Source organism: Plodia interpunctella, chromosome 12 (genome assembly GCF_027563975.2).
Source record: "Plodia interpunctella isolate USDA-ARS_2022_Savannah chromosome 12, ilPloInte3.2, whole genome shotgun sequence".
NCBI lineage: Eukaryota > Metazoa > Arthropoda > Insecta > Lepidoptera > Pyralidae > Plodia > Plodia interpunctella.
Window position 1 is genome coordinate 140,791 of NC_071305.1, and position 17,789 is coordinate 158,579.

Sequence of the window (17,789 nt, forward strand, 5' to 3'; positions counted from 1 at the left end):
CTTTCCTTGGCCCAGCGCTTAAAGGGCGTGGAATTGCGATTACGTTCGATGAAGGAATACCCGGTTCGAGCCTGGCGTCGACGGAATATTTATTTTTTTGTAAAGAAACATCACTTTACTCATTTTTAACTTATACATTTCTTACGGAAGAAGCAGTGCAGCAAACTTCACCGCAGCCTTCGCCTTCATTCGCGTCGACATCGATGAGTTCGGCGATAGCGATAGCCGGCATTATGCGTCCAAGGTAACGAAAAAAAACACACATGGATTGTTTAATCCTAACTTTAATATATACAAAAAGGGAATACAGAGCTTCGTAATCGTTGGCCGCCGACGCCGTCCCGCTATTTATAACAATTGATGATAAAAGTAAACTTCAAGCGAGGTTTCGTACAAATGCAACATGTTATATAAGTAGAAGATTCTGTACAGTCAATTACAGTACTTATAAGTGTTTTATGTAAAAAAAAGTAAAAACAAAGTGAGCGAATTCATGAATTGCTTAACAGCCATAAAAGCATATAATCAATGCCCATTAATCAGATATATAGAATTTCATTTTTCAATATATAAAATAATTAAGTTAGGTAATTGACTGCACCTAACAGCGCGACCCCATTCGCCCTGGACTCCAGACACGACCGACGTTGACCTGTATCGTTGTAATAACATTGTAATAGCAAAACAGACATTGTCTTATTCTAGTGTAAATCGAACTCGAAATTGAGTTTAGATCCAGACTCCTCGAAGACTTCTTTAAAATGACGTAATCTGTAGTTTACATAATGTTTACCCACTCGTCAACGTTGTAGGGTATAATATGTATAAGTATATATAGAGCTGTAGATTATCATAAATTAAGTTTATTATTTATACCCTAAAAATAAAATAAAAATCCCTTAAAATAAAGTAAACTTAACATAAGTAAATTTGTTGATCTTATTAAATAAAATCTGTCCAATGCGTAGCCCCGCTAAGGCCGGGCCCGGTCGCTCCGTCGTCTGCCGCCGACGTGGCGTCGGCCGAACAATGGAGCTCCGTTGTTTTCCATAGGTCTTGACATTGACGTACGTCGAATTTTCATGCAATTATTGCGTAGTCCGTCGACAGGCGTCAAAACAAACTGTACACGACATAGCGACAGGGCCGCCTCAGCTGTACGACTTGCCCGGCCAAATTGAAGATGTGTAAATGCTATTAGATAAACACGGGTACATCGGAACTCAAAGGACAAAACTGGCTAGTTTGACCCAAACATAAATTATGAACGTTCAATCGTACGCTGAGACAACACATCACCCAGAGTTATTTCACTTCTGATAATTGAGACTAAAATATACTATATTGTTATGCAAATTACGGAAATATTAAACTGAGGTATCTGTAGAATTAGTCAATTAAATAATCAGTTTATAAAAAATATCTTTGTACGACTTCTCCTTTGATTCTGGATCTAAAAAACCGAACTTTATGTGATAAGTCTAATAATTTTGAACCCAATATAATACAACAATTGACACGTGTATAAAGTAGATGTTAGTCTCGATTTATCACAAGTGACACATGAGAGGCGACCGCACGTTCGCGGTATTGAAGTGACGTAGGTACATCATATACCTACTATAATACCGCTTCACACTTCTTACAGTATAATATACGTTCACATCGTCTACTTGGCGGAACACGTCTTAAATCTTTTAAAGACTAGCGTTGAACCTTACATCGTGGTCATTTATCAAAACATCGATTTACACCGTATATTTACAGCTTTGACAAGAGTCAAGACATCGCGCTCAAGATTCAGTTCCATGATAACAAATTTGATTATGTTTTGAAAAACTGATGAAATTTTACAAATAACCAATATTTATAACTGTATTTAAGTCTTTCATAATTGCTTTGATATTTTTACAGAGATGAACAAAGCAATCATTTGAATCGAAAATGTGTTTACAGGCTCAAGTGAGATTTTACATTTTGTCTTGATAATAATTGTACAATGCATTTCTTTCCCACAATTCATCATATATCATACAAAACGGGTTCAATATACACCTGACCTACTTTTACACTTAAATAAATGTCCGATAAACAAGAAACCTAAAGCCGTGTACGCCGGACGAACACAAACGTGTTCCGCTAATTATTATCGATCAACAACGAAGGTTTCAGAGTTTTCCTCACCAGATTACGACAGTGGAACGTGAGGACTAGACAACTGTCATTGGAATTTCACATTTAACTCTCACATGGAATAGATTACATCGCATGACAATGATGGTAGTTCCTCGTTGCGCACACGGCTCGAGACAACAAGATGGCGGCTGGAGATCGAGTGCGGCGCTAGTGGCGCTTGTCCAGCGCCGAGTGGTGCGACAGGTGCGACAGCGCAGAGTGCGCCGACGAGCAGATGTCCTGCGAACACATGCCGTCTAACTCAATCAAACCGACCAATACGCGGTTTAGGTCTAAGTGGTCGAAAACAGCTAAATAGCTACAGTAGAAGTAGAAGCGGCGGTGGAGAGCGCACCTGGTAGGAGAACTGCGCGAACTGCTCCTCGCGGATGAGCGCGAGCCCCGCGTCGTGCTCCGGCGGCGTCAGCTCCACGCTCTCGCCCGTGAACTCCGAGTCGAAGTAGCGCGTGTCCGTGTCCGAGTCCACTTGCGGCTTGAACGGCGGCGGGATCTGCGCACAAACAGTGCGGGGCCGTCCATTACTCGCGTTATCTATTTTTTTTTACATTTTTAATCCCATCGTGGTGGTACGTGGTGAGATTTAAGACTTGACTCTCCTCCCTCACAAAAAAAATCACGTGTATTTTTATTACCTACAAAGAATCTTGTTTAATATCGGCATAAAAATAATAACATATTACACGCCGCTTTTCGGTTTACAAAATGTGCATTCGACTAAAAAATACACGTCGTATGATGTAGGACGTACCTTCTTGTGCAGCAGGTCGGTCCAGTCGATGTTGGCGAAGAAGGGGTGGTGCATGATCTCGAGCGCGTCGTCGGGCCCCGCGCCCAGCCGCGCGCTGGGCTCCTTGGTGAGCAGCCCCGCCAGCAGCGCGCGGCACGCCGTCGACAGCGCGCGCGGGAACCGCACCTGAACCGTGCCTAACTCTTTCATTTATACCAACTAATATTATAAATAGCTATACTTTGTTTGTTACCTTCACGCATTATCTACTGGACCGATTGTTATGAAATTTGGTATTGGTACAACGGTAGAAAATAAACTGGAATAACACAACAATTTAAATGAAAATGATTACCCATATAGACTCAGAATACTATAGAGATCGTCATGTCTCTCGTTTCGCTCTTATAAGACCAACGCGAGCCTAGGCAAATGGACGCAACGTATGGACACCATTGTGCTAAAAAATCGACACCGTCGCGAAGTGATGCAAGCGATCACGAGCGACAGCGAATCGAGACAAGCGATGCCAAATGCGTTATATACACGTGGGCGCTTGCCTCCAGTCGACAAAGGCAAATATACTGTCTAGACGTTGGTATTGGCGTTCACTCGGCAAGGCTCGGCCTACCTAACTCATACCTAACTCACTAGTATGAGATGAACAGCAAAGTTGTATGGAAGGAAATGTTCTATCTCATTTGGCTACGCTAGCTCTTTGTCTTTGTTTTTTTTTTGTGACAGATTCTTATCTTTTAATTACTTTTATAAGACTAATTTATAAAATAGGTAGCTTAAAAATTCTTTTGAATATTGAGACAATCCTTCATCCTGCCTGAGTTATGCACATAGAATTGGCACATTCGTGCAAGATCAATTCACTTTTGACAAAAGTAAAACTTCGCCGCGTAGGTTATGCTGTGACCCCTACTATTAAAACTGTGTTTTATAAACACTAGTGAAAATTGCCATAGTATTTTTTCGAGATGTTTACAAAAATGGTGCACATTGGCTGTCAGACGTCAAAGTGCTTTTAACCAAACATACGTATTTCTAAACTCTTTAGCATGCTGCGTCAGAACGGCAACAAAAACACTAAGGCCCGATTTCACCGTTGATATTAATCGCGATTACTTGAAATTAATCTTGGTTTAGCCGAAAAACCGAGTTCAGGGCGCCATTTTGCGCTTCACCAACATCAGCTAAACGCAGTTAAAGCTAAACTCGGTTTCAAACCTGAACGCTTGATTTTGGCCGTTTAGCTCGTTTCAATGAGTTTATAACGAATATTTTACAGACAGAGAATACTATAGACCCCGTCATATCTTACATTTCGATCATACAATAAAAACATGTGCGTGTTAGAATTACATGAGAAGCAACCAGAATAAGCGCCGACATCTTTTATCCCTCATACCTCAAACTTTGTATGATTAGCCGGATTAGGTCGGAAAGTTGAATAAAAATCTTCAATCTCATTTAATAACACTCGCCCGTCGCATCGTCTTTGCATATAATGACATGCCTTTATAATGCATGACGCATTAAAATCAAGGCTGTCATCGTGACAGTATGGCAGATGCGTTTAGTTACAAAAATAATATCTAAATTCTCTGCCAGTTGTATTTTGTTTTGTTTATTTTGCTTCCATGTATAACTATAACATATAAAAATTTTAATTATAATTTCTATTAAATTGCTATATGTAAATGAATAAATAAATATCAATAAATTATAAAACAAAAGGTATCACATTTTTTTGTCTATACTTGAATCTTGCAATTTCGTAAGCTGGGTTTTTGTAAATTGATCTGTATTGGAGATTAATTTCATTAATCACGTTTAAATAAACTCCGTATAATTTGATTTCCATAAACTCTCGAATTTGACGAGATCGGCGAAATCAGCCCTAAAAATAACTTAATCTTAAAAAATATTAAGAATGGAAATTTCAGTAGAAAATTCTCACAAACATTTTAAGTACTTCCTCAATGATTTCCGCTGTGGAGAGTGACAGATAACGTTTCCGTGCGTTCTAGTAACTGTTGAGAGCGCACCTCGCTAGGCTTAGGGCCGAAAGTCTGCGGTCTGGCTACTAGAGTCCGTAGGGCAACAGTCGAAATAGCGCGCAGTGCATTCAATTCGATGAAAAAAGTCCTTTGCAATATTAACATCATCATAACATCAATTTACGCACTCATTTGCTTCACTGCTAAATCTGGCCCCTTGTACTATATGGATGTGAGGCAAGAACCGTTAAAGATCTCAGAAGGCGCATTGAAGCATTTGAGATGTGGACTTATAGGCGTATGCTCTCTATTAGCTGTACCATATAAGGAAAAGTCTTGGCTGCGGAACATCCGAGAATAGACCGGGATAGCGAGCGCAGCTGACAAGGACTTCACCGTGCTAATCGCTGACTTTCACTAGTTGGAGAGGCACCCATAGAAGAAGAAGAAGAAGGGCAACAGTCTCATTTATGAGGAGTCGTACATGTCGTACTGCCATAACGTGTACAACAAAATGGTGGGCCAAATCAAATTATTCTTGACATACAATTTTATCAGCCGCTTTATGATATAAATAATTTGTTCTTAATTAATATATTATAGTGTTAAAAGAAATGTAGTAAAAATATTTTGGTATTTAAATTGGTGACATAAGTTTTAGATCACACCAGTTCGTTCGGCCTCACCTCCTCGGAGAGAATGAGCGCGAACAGCACGTCGTGGTCGCGGTTGTAGAAGGGCAGCCGGCCGCACGCCATCTCGTACAGCACCACGCCCGTGCCCCACCAGTCCACGGCCGGGCCGTAGTCCGTGTCCTCCAGCACCTCGGGCGCCAGGTACTCCGGCGTGCCGCAGAACGTCTTCGTCGTGCGCCCGTACGTTATGTTCACCTGCGCACCACACCGCACTGACACTTAACAAGAGTGCTCCTATGCAATTGATCCCGTACGACTCGATGTGAGCACTTTTTGACATATCCCATAAACTAAAGTACTTATACATGCATTATTGATGGTGCACGATCGATTTACGCACTTGAAAAATAAAAATCAATTTATTATGGAGGTTCTTTAATAAATAAATAAATAAATAAATAAATAAATAAATAAATAAATAAATAAATAAATAAATAAATAAATAAATAAACGAACGAACGAACGAACAAACAAATAAATAAATAAATAAAATAAAGAGGTTGAAAAATAAATTGTAACCATTCCCTGTTAGATTATGGCTTAATCTAAAGACTTCATTTACTACTACTCAGAGCCTAACTAATGACCGAGGTACTAAAGCTTCGCAAGCTTTGCGTTTTAAGCAGTTTACCTTACAAAGTCCGAAGTCGGCGATCTTGATGTGTCCGTCCTTGTCGAGCAGCAGGTTCTCGAGCTTGAGGTCGCGGTAGATGATGCCCTCGGCGTGCAGGTAGCCGAGCGCCGACACGATCTCGGCGCCGTAGAAGCGCGTGCGCTCCTCGCTGAAGCTGCGCTCGCGCGACAGGTGAAAGAACAGCTCGCCGCCGTTCGCGTACTCCATCACAAAGAAGATGCGGTCCGCCGTTTGGAACGAGTAGCGCAGCGCCTGCGCACGTTCTATTGTTAAGTGTTTTCTTGGCTTTGAGGATTGATGATTGAGATGACACGTCACCTCTGGTATTGAATCTGACAAACCTAGTAATTAAGAAAACCTCTTACGTAAACTATAAATCGAAAAATATCTACTCGTGGCTTGAATCTTACATACATGACAATTTTCAATAATTTTTATTTTATTTATTCATTCAAATTTTGACATTTTTAATAATGATGTAAATTCGTCCTCCTAATTTTTAATATATGTATAAGACATATTTGTTAATTGACGTTCTTGGAGAAAAGGCTGCGGTGAAGTTTGTCGCGCCGCTTCTTCTTCACCTGCGCTTTGGAAGCCGGCAGTAGACTTAGTTTAAATAATTTTTTTGACGTCAATAAGTGATGTATATCATCCTAAATTGAATAAAGAATTTTGAATTTGAATACGCAAAGTAACGTCGGGTTCCAAAGGTGCCTGATGTTACAGAATGATTGACTTAAAAAAATTGCTTGGAAGTTGTATACTAGGAATCAAATGCGTTTAAACACACCAATATCTAGAGCATATTCAACTTTTGTGCGAACGGGGCCTAAAGAACAAAAACCGTGTGATGCTCGACGGCCACTTTGGGAGATCTGACCGCCAGCACAGGCGTCACGGGCACACGGGCACCACAACCGGGGACGAGGAGTGACGCCCAACCGCCACTAATCCGTTTTTCAATAAAACGGTCAAGAGCGCGAGGGTACCGTACAAAATTGTAAATTATTATATGTATAGTATATAATTAGTGATGTTTCTTTACAAACAAAAATTAAAGAAAAAATTATATGCTGCGACACATAAACAGGTTATATATAAAAATAAATGATGGAGAATGACCGTGAGGAAGGGATGTTTCGTCTTCTTGAGCACGAGGTTCTCTGTTACGGTGTGCGCGACCTCGTCCTTCTGGATGATGAGGTGCTTCTTGAGGATCTTCATGGCGTACAGCTTGCCCGTGCCCTTCTCGCGCGACAGCACCACCTTGCCGAACGTGCCCTTGCCCAGCACCTTCAGGAACTCGAACTTCTCCAGTGTCTAAACAAGTATTACATATTTACATCAGTTGTGGAGGAAATACAGGTAGGTGCCGAAGACCAAACGGTATGTAGAAGAAACATTAAGAAAACGGACTCTGGGCTTGTATTGTTTCGTGTGAACATTTGAAAAAAACATACTTTAATGTATAAAAATTAATAAATAACATTTCCCGAATTTTGTGAATATCACAATTTAAGTATTTCAACGATACCTACAACTGTCATCTACATTTTTAGCATTTACTAAATAGCATCTATCATGAACGGAGCCCGAAAATCAAAGCAGTTATTACGTCATCGCTGGTGTATAATTATACTAAAATAATACCATCCACATAACGCAAACGGCCTGCGTTTAGGAACACCACCATTGGGAACAACACAGGAACATATATATGTATATTTATAGATAGGAACTAGAATCGCGGCTATACCTGCGTGGAACCACAGAATCGGAACAGTGGCTAAGGTTTATACAACTACGTTTTCATAAGTACACTACTACAATACAAGAATACAGCGCATGTGTGCCTACGAGGCTCTGCGCTGGTCGCATACGCGCCGCAACTGATAATCCGGTTTGCAGCGCGCTCGCCCAGTGCGGGCCGCGCAACAACGACTGTCATGATGTATGGCGCTCCTGCTCGGTAAAAGTTGATGAATTTCAAATTGTTTTTAGTGGAATAAAGTGTAAATAGGCAGTCAAAAAAGCGTTAATAGGAAGTGTAAATCTAAAAATGTTTCGTTTATTTTATTAAAATTTCCTTTGCCAACCCTACAATTTCAGATGCTCCTTGGTAAGCTTCGCCTCTGTACCGATCTCCTACTCATGCTGTGGAGCTTACTACTGTTGTCTCAGGCAATGCAACAGTTACAGTTCAATTACACGTGGAGAATCGTTAATAATAACTGTTAAGTTTCTACATTAATTATTCTATCGACATAAATGCCAGATCATCGGGTGCTTTACTCCAAAGGCTAGCTTATATTATGAATTCTAACAAGGATAACTTAATTTGGTATTGTCCAAACCGTGTGTCTGGACCTATCGCAATCAACCTTGTCAGTCAGTCTTATTTCCACTTAGTCTCAGACATTGCAGACTAAACCACCTAATTGATAAGTAGGACGGGCCATCTGGCAGTCATTTCTGGTCAGCTTAAACAAAAAAGGGGCAATGACGACATCAGTCCTCCGTTTAGCAATCCAATTCGGTAATAGTAAAATATTTTTCATTGAACACCATTACACACATTCACATGTGCAACGAGTACCTAAAAAAAAAACATTCGTGATTTTATGTCATTTGTATCGAATATTTGCAACAAGGAATTGCTGATTCGCGCATCTGACCTTTTAGTGTAACTGAATTAATGTGTCTCGAAAAACAAGCGGCAGATATCACAACAGCGACAGGCCGGCCGGCCCGTCTGACTCATAACACGAGAATTCTTTTTGCGAAAAATATGCCACTTCAATGCATAACAATTGATAAGCTCACTGTGGTAGCCAAAATCAAATAAGGGTAAAGCGGCTCCTGTCAGCGGCTCAATTAATAAAATAATAAAAATATTGACATAAAATAGGACGAAGTCTGTTATACGATTTCCACTCGGCGGAAATTTATTAGTTCTTCGAATATACTACTGACAACACGGTTATAATATTAATTAATGACGTAAACAAGCAATAAAACTGTTATTTTATTTTAAGTAAGTAATAAAAAACTTGCCGAGAATTTATTGTTTTACTGTTCTTAACGTTTTAAAAAAAGGAGGACTATTTACGTCAAACTTTGGTGCAATTGATGTCTTATACAATCTTGTGGCAAAGACGAAATAGGAAGTAAACTGTTAGAGTTTGGTAGAGAAGGCTGCGGCCCTTGCTCGTAGTACTGCGCTCTCGCCCCGACTAATATAATAGTGCATTCGTAATTACCGCACGAGTAAACAACGCAGTCAACAAGCGACACAGAACGTGGTCAGCGCCAGAGACGCTACCGTCTCAATAATAAAGACAAGTATCAAATCCATATCTTGTAAAGTGCTCTCACATAATTCAGCTCATCCTTGTCATACTCGAGGTAAAGCCAAATCTGAATGCTGAATAGTATGTTTTCATCGTCGCATATTATTTTCCATTTAAAAGTATTTATAATGTTCAGAGAGACATTTAGAAAAAAAAGTTAGATAACATACTAAAATAGTGCACCATACTCGTTTGCAACAACTTGCTCACGACTTGTTTCGCACACTAATAATGATGACTATGCACTCGAGTCGGTATTTCAGAACTAGACCCAGTACTTTAGATTAGAACTTGACACAGATTATCTTAAATTTATCTGACAGATTATCTACTTTTAGTAGAACGGTATCCCGATCCCAACTAATATTACAAATGCGAAAGTAAGTTTGTTTGTTACCTTTTCACGCATTATCTACTGGACCGATTGTTATGAAACTTTGTACACCGGTAGAAAATAACCTGGAATAACACATAGGGTACTTTTTATCCCAAAATGCCCACGGAAGCGAAGCCCCGGGGCGCAGCTAGTTTAAAAAATAATTTATTAAACGTCGCTCCTCTCAGTCTTTTTCGCCATAGAGCAGAGTTGAGACACGCATACGCGAAATGCACAAGTAATTAGTTAAACGCAATTGTAAAACCAAAAACATGATGGGGCAATAAACGAAATTCGTCGGTGGCATGTCACCGCCCGCATGCGCGATAGGGTTGCCAGCTCTCGAAATTTAAAACAATGAAAAGTAAGTTTCCCGCTATATTAAGACTGTAAATAGATTTCAAATTAAATCTGTTTTTAAAGCTCATTCGCTTTCTTCAGTCTTCTCACATTGGTATCTTATGTCTTATACCGGCCCCACACTGTCGTCTGCTTGCATTTTGCATTGCTGGTTTTTCATTTGCGAAAAACGTACATTTCAGCTATAAGTCAAATTATGTTTCAGTCAATTCAGGCGCGCTGCATGGCAGCCCTGCCGGCGGCCGGCGACTTGTTTGTTGGCCGTTCGCAGAAACAGAAACCCCGCGTGACTCACTGCACCAGTTTTCCTGTTTACACGCATCGTTGCATCAGCTTGTTTACGAAGCTAACACTGCCTCAATGCCTAATGCCATATAATTTTGGCAAAACTGATTGTTTTAATTTCTTGTGAAAACGTACTACCGGCTGTTGTCACCAACGGGGAGACAGGTCCCACAGGCCCTGGATACATTTTTATTTGAGCAGTACCAATGAAAACTTACGCTGGAGGTTTATGTAACCTAACAGTTGGTTTACGATTCGCCACCTTATTAAGTTACACTACGCAGCACTAAGTACTAAATTATACAATACTAGCCACGCGCCCCGGGGCTTCGCTCCCGTGTACCCTACCCTATTGTGTTATTCCAGGTTATATTCTAAGCATGTACCAAATTTCATAACAATCCGTCCAGTAGATTTTGCTTGAAAGAGTAACAAACATACACACATATATCCTCACCAACTTTGTCATTTATAATATCAGTAGGATATAGTAGGTATACTGACAATCCTGCGCGGGTCGCGGAAGCTGGTGCCGAGCTGCGCGATGTCGCAGTCGTCGTGGTCGTGCGCCGCCGCGCCCGCCGCCGCGCCGCCCGCGCTCAGTTGCGTCGACACGAACCTGATCGCCGCCACCCATTCCTCACTGCAACAGAACACAAGTCTATTTACTAAAATACATGAGTCTTAAATCTACACGTATTCGGCGACTGTGGCGTTTTAATTCCAGTACAAAATTATTCTTTAAAAATTTCAAGCATTCCGCTGTGGTGTTCGTTTCATTGTGCTTCATTGCAGAACATTTCAGTGACAGTTGGACCACAGTCCGTGATGTAGTCCAATTTGTGGATTTTAGGATGTTTTTATATGCTTGCTTATGAATGTAATATGAAATAACAACCTGTTTAAGAAATAATATTCACTATAGTGTTATCAATCATCAATATATATAACTCTGCCGTTACTGAGTGATTGAATAAAAACAACTTGTTTAGGAAATGATTTTCATTATAGTGAACATAATGTGAACTCTGTGTCAAGGACACTTTTCTCTAGTCCAATATCTGATTTCAATAATGTTAATTGACAGCATGAGTAGCTAGATCCCGTCACGCGCGCACTCACAGCTGGAACCCTGTTGTTCACCTCCCTTTATCAGACTGACACAACACTTTGTGCTGTTAAGGTACAGATCACAGTCTTTGGTGTGCCTTCCTGTTTGTTTATAGTTCTGGGTGCAATAAGCAAACAAGTAAATGAGTAAATGTACCTATACATAAAATAAAACAGTAAAAATATTTTGTATGTATATTTTTTGTTATAGCTATTAACAAAACAACAAACCTTAACAAAAGTTTTTCAGCCTGAAGAGTATTTTCAGTTGAGGTATATCGTAGATCTGGATCACTGATGTAGACCCATGATGGTCCAGCTAACGTATAGAAAATACAGAAATGACGCACTAACGAAAGTTGTTCAGTCTGATGAGCATTTCCTTTTGAAATATAAAAATTTAATTGAAGCTGATATTCTCACTAGGAGTGGTGATGGTGAAACTGTACTTAACCCGCATATACCGCTCATTACAACTTTATGTAGCTTTCTCTAGGGTGAGTAACTCTTCAGGCCTTTTTGTATTGGCGCCCTAAGGAAAGACCCCCAATATATTAGGTCCTTACATATGAATTTGGCGTTTGGTATAGGAGGAACAAAAAGTCGAATATTTTTTAATATATTTATTTAATCAAAGTAAGAACCATTTTCTATGCACTTTTTCCATCTCTTAGGTAGTTCATTGATCCCATTACTAAAAAAACCATTTGGATGGGAATCAATAAAATCTTTGAAGGCGGTTTGGACTGCCTATCGGAGTTGATTTTTTTCCCTTGGAAGAAGTTATCCAAATATCGAAAGAAATGGTAATCTGTTGGAGCAAGGTCCGGGGAGTACGGTGGATGTCTTAGACATTCCAATTGAAGCTCCTCTAATTTGGTAGCCCTCTGTTGTGCAGTGTGTAAAAAGCACTTACGACCGTAAGTGCTTTTTCAAATGTATGAAATTATAAAAATAAATGTAACCATCATAAAAAATACAAATTTTGTAAGAACTTTTATTAACAAGTCATCACCAAAAATCGTAATATTTAATGTAGCTGTCGAACAAACATAGCTTTCTTAGCAAATATTTTAGCACGTTGTGACGTCACTCCTTCATGTCATTTAGTATGGAGCATTTGGACGAGTCCAAAAATGTGTTTTTATTTTTGTCATATCTTTGAAAGTATTGTCATTATCACAGTAACTTTTTCACTGGTGTTTCTATTAACATAAGGGCCTTTGAATACTAATCAAAACAAACATTTGTCAACTAGCCTATTAAGCTGACCGGTAACCCCTGGCAACACTTATCCACAATCCACAAGTTAGGAGGGAGGCAATAGAGGGAGGGACAAAAATTCAACATACAATTGGAATCAATTTGATTCCAAAAACCGATCGGCATGAGATACCCTTACACAAACCAATAATGCTATACCTCAAAGGTCATGATAGCATTGACTTGTTAATTGAGAAAATAATTTAATATTACTTATAATGATTAATCCATACTCTAGCATAGCCATAACACCATTAATATATTTTTTATTATTTATACAAATAGGTGATTTAATTTGGTTTTGATTTTAATTCTGAATAGGGTCATTGACCAGGTCAGAAAATTGTTAAAAATATGTATAAGATCTATAAAATAGATATATTTAGGATCGTCAAGGTATTGAAATATAACAGAGTAATTAAAATGCAATGGATACCTTCCCACATAGGAATCTCGGGTAATGAAGTGGCAGATTCCGCAGCAAAAGCAGCTGTTGAGGGAGGGGAGGATATCCTGAGTTTGCCATAAGGCAAACTCAGAGGCATAAGCCTCTGAGCTTGTGCCTATGTTTAGGTCTACTTACATAAATGGATACAACACTTTGATTTCCACTCTGAATCAAAAGGTATATGGTATAAGACTATCCAAGGTTCTCCCAAATCTGTGCCTTGGTTTGACTGTGCTCATCTCAGTAGGGAGATTCTAGTATCTGCTTTTCAAGTGAGATCAGGTCATGTTCCAGTTAACAAGTTTTATTTTCTTATTAATAAAGCCCATTCGGACCATTCGGATGCATGTAATGTGTGCAATAAAACTGAAGATTTGCTTCATGTTATGTTGGAATGTGATCAGTACTCAAGCTTAAGAAATAAACTCCTGCGTGATCTCTCTTTGGGCAATGGTGAGATCAACATTACATTGAACAAACCGATGTCTCGGGAGGCCAAATGTATTTATACATTCTGGAGAGGGGTGATGACGCAAAGGCAGACATAATACCAAATAAAATGGAATTTTCCCATGAGGCTGGCATAGTCTCGCCAAGCAACTGAAGCCTCAACAAAAAATAGATTAAAAAAAGAAGGATCATCATAATATTCATGACGATCAAGAGATCATAAACTGTAATAATGCAGCTTGATCTAAACACGAAGATTCAAAGTTGGTTGGAAAGTCCATTTTCAAAAAGAATGAAATAATAAAAACAAAATTTTGTAACAACTGTTATTAAGGAGTCATCACCATAAACATAATTTTTGATTTAACCTTTCTTAGCGAACATTTTAGTATGTTGTGACATCACTCCTACATGTCATTTAGTATTGAGCGTTTGGACGAATTAAAAAATGTGTGATTTTATTTTTGTCATATCTTAGAAAGCATAATCATTATCACAGTAATTTTTTCACATGTGTTTCTATTAATATAAGAGCCTTCGAATAGTCATCAAAACAAAAATTTGTCAACTATTAGCTTATTATGAAATAGCAATAGTAACTGTCTTAATGGAAGCTGCGCATTAAGACAGTTACTATTGCTCCTTTTGGTTAGTGTATTGCATGGTGCAGATTTAGCGAGGTTATGTATGAATGCTCACCGTTCTTTTTCTGTGTCGACGGAGAAGATGCGCTCTATGACCGACGTCCATTGTAGGCCGCGGATGGTGAAGGTGTACGGGCGCGGCTTGTCCACGGCCATGATTTGGCAATCGCGCACCGTGAACTTGTTGAGAGGGTCGCGGTAGTTGTTCCGCTCCGGCTGCGTCTTGAAGCCCACCAGGTCACCATTGTCAAACAGGATGAAGTAGCGCGGCCGCCAGTTGCGGATGTGCTCGCCGCGCTTGTGCAGCCAGCCTTCCTTCACGATAGGGCGATCCAGGGGCGCTGCCTCCGCCATCGCCCTCGCCTCGCGGTCTCACTGTTTGATAACAAACGACTCCTACCGCGGGCCCGACACACCACGTTTTGCCTTGTCACTGAACGCGTTTCACTTATATAAGTTCGGTCACATAGACCGTGGTTTGGGCAAACATTTTCCCTGTTTAACACTATATTTTACGCTATATCCCAAAAGTTTAATTATTTGAAAACCGATTTTCTGCTACAATACAATACAAGCGACGTAGGTATCTATCACCCGACGTAGCCTCGCGGTAATACTATGACAAATTTAAATGACATGTCTGGGTAGTCAATGCACTTTTTTTCTCAATGTCCATCTAACAGAATCTCATTACATAAAAAGAGAGATCCGATGTTGCAAGAAGATTTCCTTGACCATTTTAAATTAGCAGTATTATAACCTATTTTGACAAATTAGTTCCATATGTCTGCCACTAGAGTGTGAAATGGCGCTGTTTCTTTTTTTATGAAAACGTTACATTTTACGTTATCGGCGCGAACGTAATAGCAAAGAAAATATCTCTGTTATTTATAAAAATGATTAAGCATGCTAAAGTATGTTTTGTATATTTCTGTCATGTAATATTTTATATGGTGCGGGCGATAGAGGTAAAACATACTCTAGCTCAGGGTAAGTTTAATGGATAAACATAAGTACTATACTACTAATATTATAAAATGCGAAAGTTTGTGAGGATGTATGTTTGTTGCTCTTCCACCATAAGTATACCTGGAATGGACATATAAGGTACTTTTTATTCCGAAATTCCCACAATCCCAACTAATATTATAAATCACGGAAACAGTTGTAGTCAACTATCGTGGTTTCATTGCATCGCATGCGACTATTCGCACAATTTTAACACCAAGATAGTTAACTCAATCGGCGCGATCGAGCAAATCGCGCAGGATTAGCGTCACTTTTAACATTACATTACTCCCGTCGATCGCGGAGAATCGAGACATAATAGATAACAGCTGTTGTTGACTGGCGCATTTGCACCAGTTCGTAAGGCTTACGGCTACTGAAAAATAATCTTATAATATTCTGGAAAAAATCAAGATTAATGTAAATAGATTACTTGAAATATATATTTATTTATATACGTTATAAAGTTATTTATACAACGAATAAAAAACATAAGCTACTATATTCATACAGCTAAAATAAATTAAAACTAATAAAAACAAATTATTAAAAAAATAATTATTATTTATATTATATATTTACAAAAATGCCAGTCCTTGCAATTAATTACTTTGAGGTAACGTGCCCAAAAGGCTGACAACATTGCCACGTTGAATGTCAATGCTTAATGTCTGGCCGAGATATATGCCTTTTGGTCACCTGTTACCTCAATGATTTTAGTGGAGATGGCCTTGTATAATTTGTGGGCTGAAGGCCCGCACGGCCCCAATGTCTCAACCCCAAACGGCTCAAATATGTAAAAATAATATTTACGCCGTTTCAGGCTTTCGGCAGCAGCCGCAGCCGCGCCGGCCTTAGACCCAGTGAAATCAAGATTGAAAAAAATCTTGATTGGTAGAATTAATTAAAAAGTAAATTTAAAGTCGCCTCGTCGCCTTAAATCACCGAAAATTAAGAATCGCGGTATGATACTAGCGACGCGTCCCGGCACTCCTGGCTTCGGGTAAAAATATAACAAAATTATACACCTAAACCTTCCTCAGGAATTACACTATCTATTGATGAAAACCGCATGTAAGTTAAGTCCGTACAATCTGTTTAATCGTGTACTACAATATTTTGTTTACCTGTCACTAGATGGCGATATCTAGATTTATAACGCGCTATCGTTTGTCTCTCGAGCGAGACATTACTAAGGTATTTGTGACATTCCAAGCAAAACAGTAGCACTGGGTGGGCAAATTCTAGTTTCAGAGATATTTGAGATTTTGTGAAAAAAATGTCGTTGTGTGTGCGCGCGATTTTAATTTCCCTCCGGAACGATCGGCCTACTTTCCCGTTTCGTCTGTTTTGAACTTTTGGTTTGTTTTCCCAAACTGTACACTTAATGCAACATGCAAAAGGCTACGTTTCCATACAATAAACGTGCCTAAATCATGTACCTACCTACAGTCACAGTACAACTACAGAACTACTACCTATTACTGTTTAAACTTTTAATGTTTAAAATTTTGTTTGTTTTGTTACAATAAATGTGAATGAAGTTTTTTATTCCATATGATCAACCATCTATTTAAGTAGGTACCCACATATAGTCCTTTGAAATATGTAGTTTTTTGGCTAACTTTTTAAGTATATATTACTTACATAGTTGTCACAATTCTGACGTTTAAGTATATTTCTATTAGACCTCTCGAGTATTTTTGATAATCAGTCGATTATTCCAGTCATTTTTGAGTTTACCAATGAACAGAAGACTGACAGAAACAATCATATTTTACACTTTTAGTAGGTATATATGAGAGCGCGGGAGCGAACTATCGATAGTTTTGGTATTGCTTTTCCTCAAACCATCGATAGTCAATCGAAACGCAATCGATAGTTAATTATCGAGCGGCAACACGGGAGTAGCAACAGCGCCCTGAAGGTCGGACAAGAAAAAACTTATTAAGAAGATGTTGCGGGCACAGCTAATGTTCAATACATTTTCAGATCTGCTATACCTACAACTGTAAAACATTTTGTGGCGGAACGCTCACAGATTTGAGGAGAATTCCGTGAACTTTGAACTTTTCGTGAAAATTATGAAGGGTGTTGATCGTGTCTCAGCTGTGGCACAGTAGCTGAGAGCATGAACCGCCCACTTGTAATAATAAATTAATATCAACACCCCACTCAACTCACAAAGGCATCAGGTGTATCTGCTTTATCTGATTGGATGGAGGGAACTC

General features: G+C 39.2%; 1 protein-coding gene across 2 annotated transcripts; it reads right to left on the reverse strand.

Annotated features, from left to right (window-relative positions):
* Positions 1-266: 266 nt before the first annotated feature.
* On the reverse strand, positions 267-15,170 carry Akt (Akt kinase). Of its 2 annotated transcripts, none has more exons than XR_008405144.2 (8): positions 14,606-15,170; positions 11,140-11,278; positions 7,387-7,584; positions 6,259-6,513; positions 5,619-5,822; positions 2,945-3,120; positions 2,531-2,686; positions 267-2,415 (listed from the first exon to the last, which is right to left on the reverse strand). XR_008405144.2 is itself a non-coding variant. In XM_053752412.1 (8 exons), exons 1-8 carry the CDS (start codon positions 14,902-14,904, stop codon positions 2,344-2,346), a joined length of 1,488 nt encoding a protein of 495 aa, XP_053608387.1. In that variant the 5' UTR covers positions 14,905-15,168; the 3' UTR covers positions 267-2,343. The 2 variants fall into 2 exon arrangements, 1 of the variants encoding a protein (XP_053608387.1); XM_053752412.1 differs by having other exon boundaries at positions 2,945-3,109; positions 14,606-15,168.
* Positions 15,171-17,789: the final 2,619 nt, after the last annotated feature.

Excerpts from the sequence above, each read along its gene's own strand:
- Akt (XM_053752412.1), bottom strand. The coding sequence starts at position 14,904 with ATGGCGGAGGCAGCGCCCCTGGATCGCCCTATCGTGAAGGAAGGCTGG. Across the intron at positions 7,585-11,139 it reads TCCGCGACCCGCGCAGGATT|ACACTGGAGAAGTTCGAGTT; the intron begins GTCAGTATACCT and ends ATACTTGTTTAG. Across the intron at positions 2,416-2,530 it reads TCGCGCAGTTCTCCTACCAG|GACATCTGCTCGTCGGCGCA; the intron begins GTGCGCTCTCCA and ends ATGTGTTCGCAG.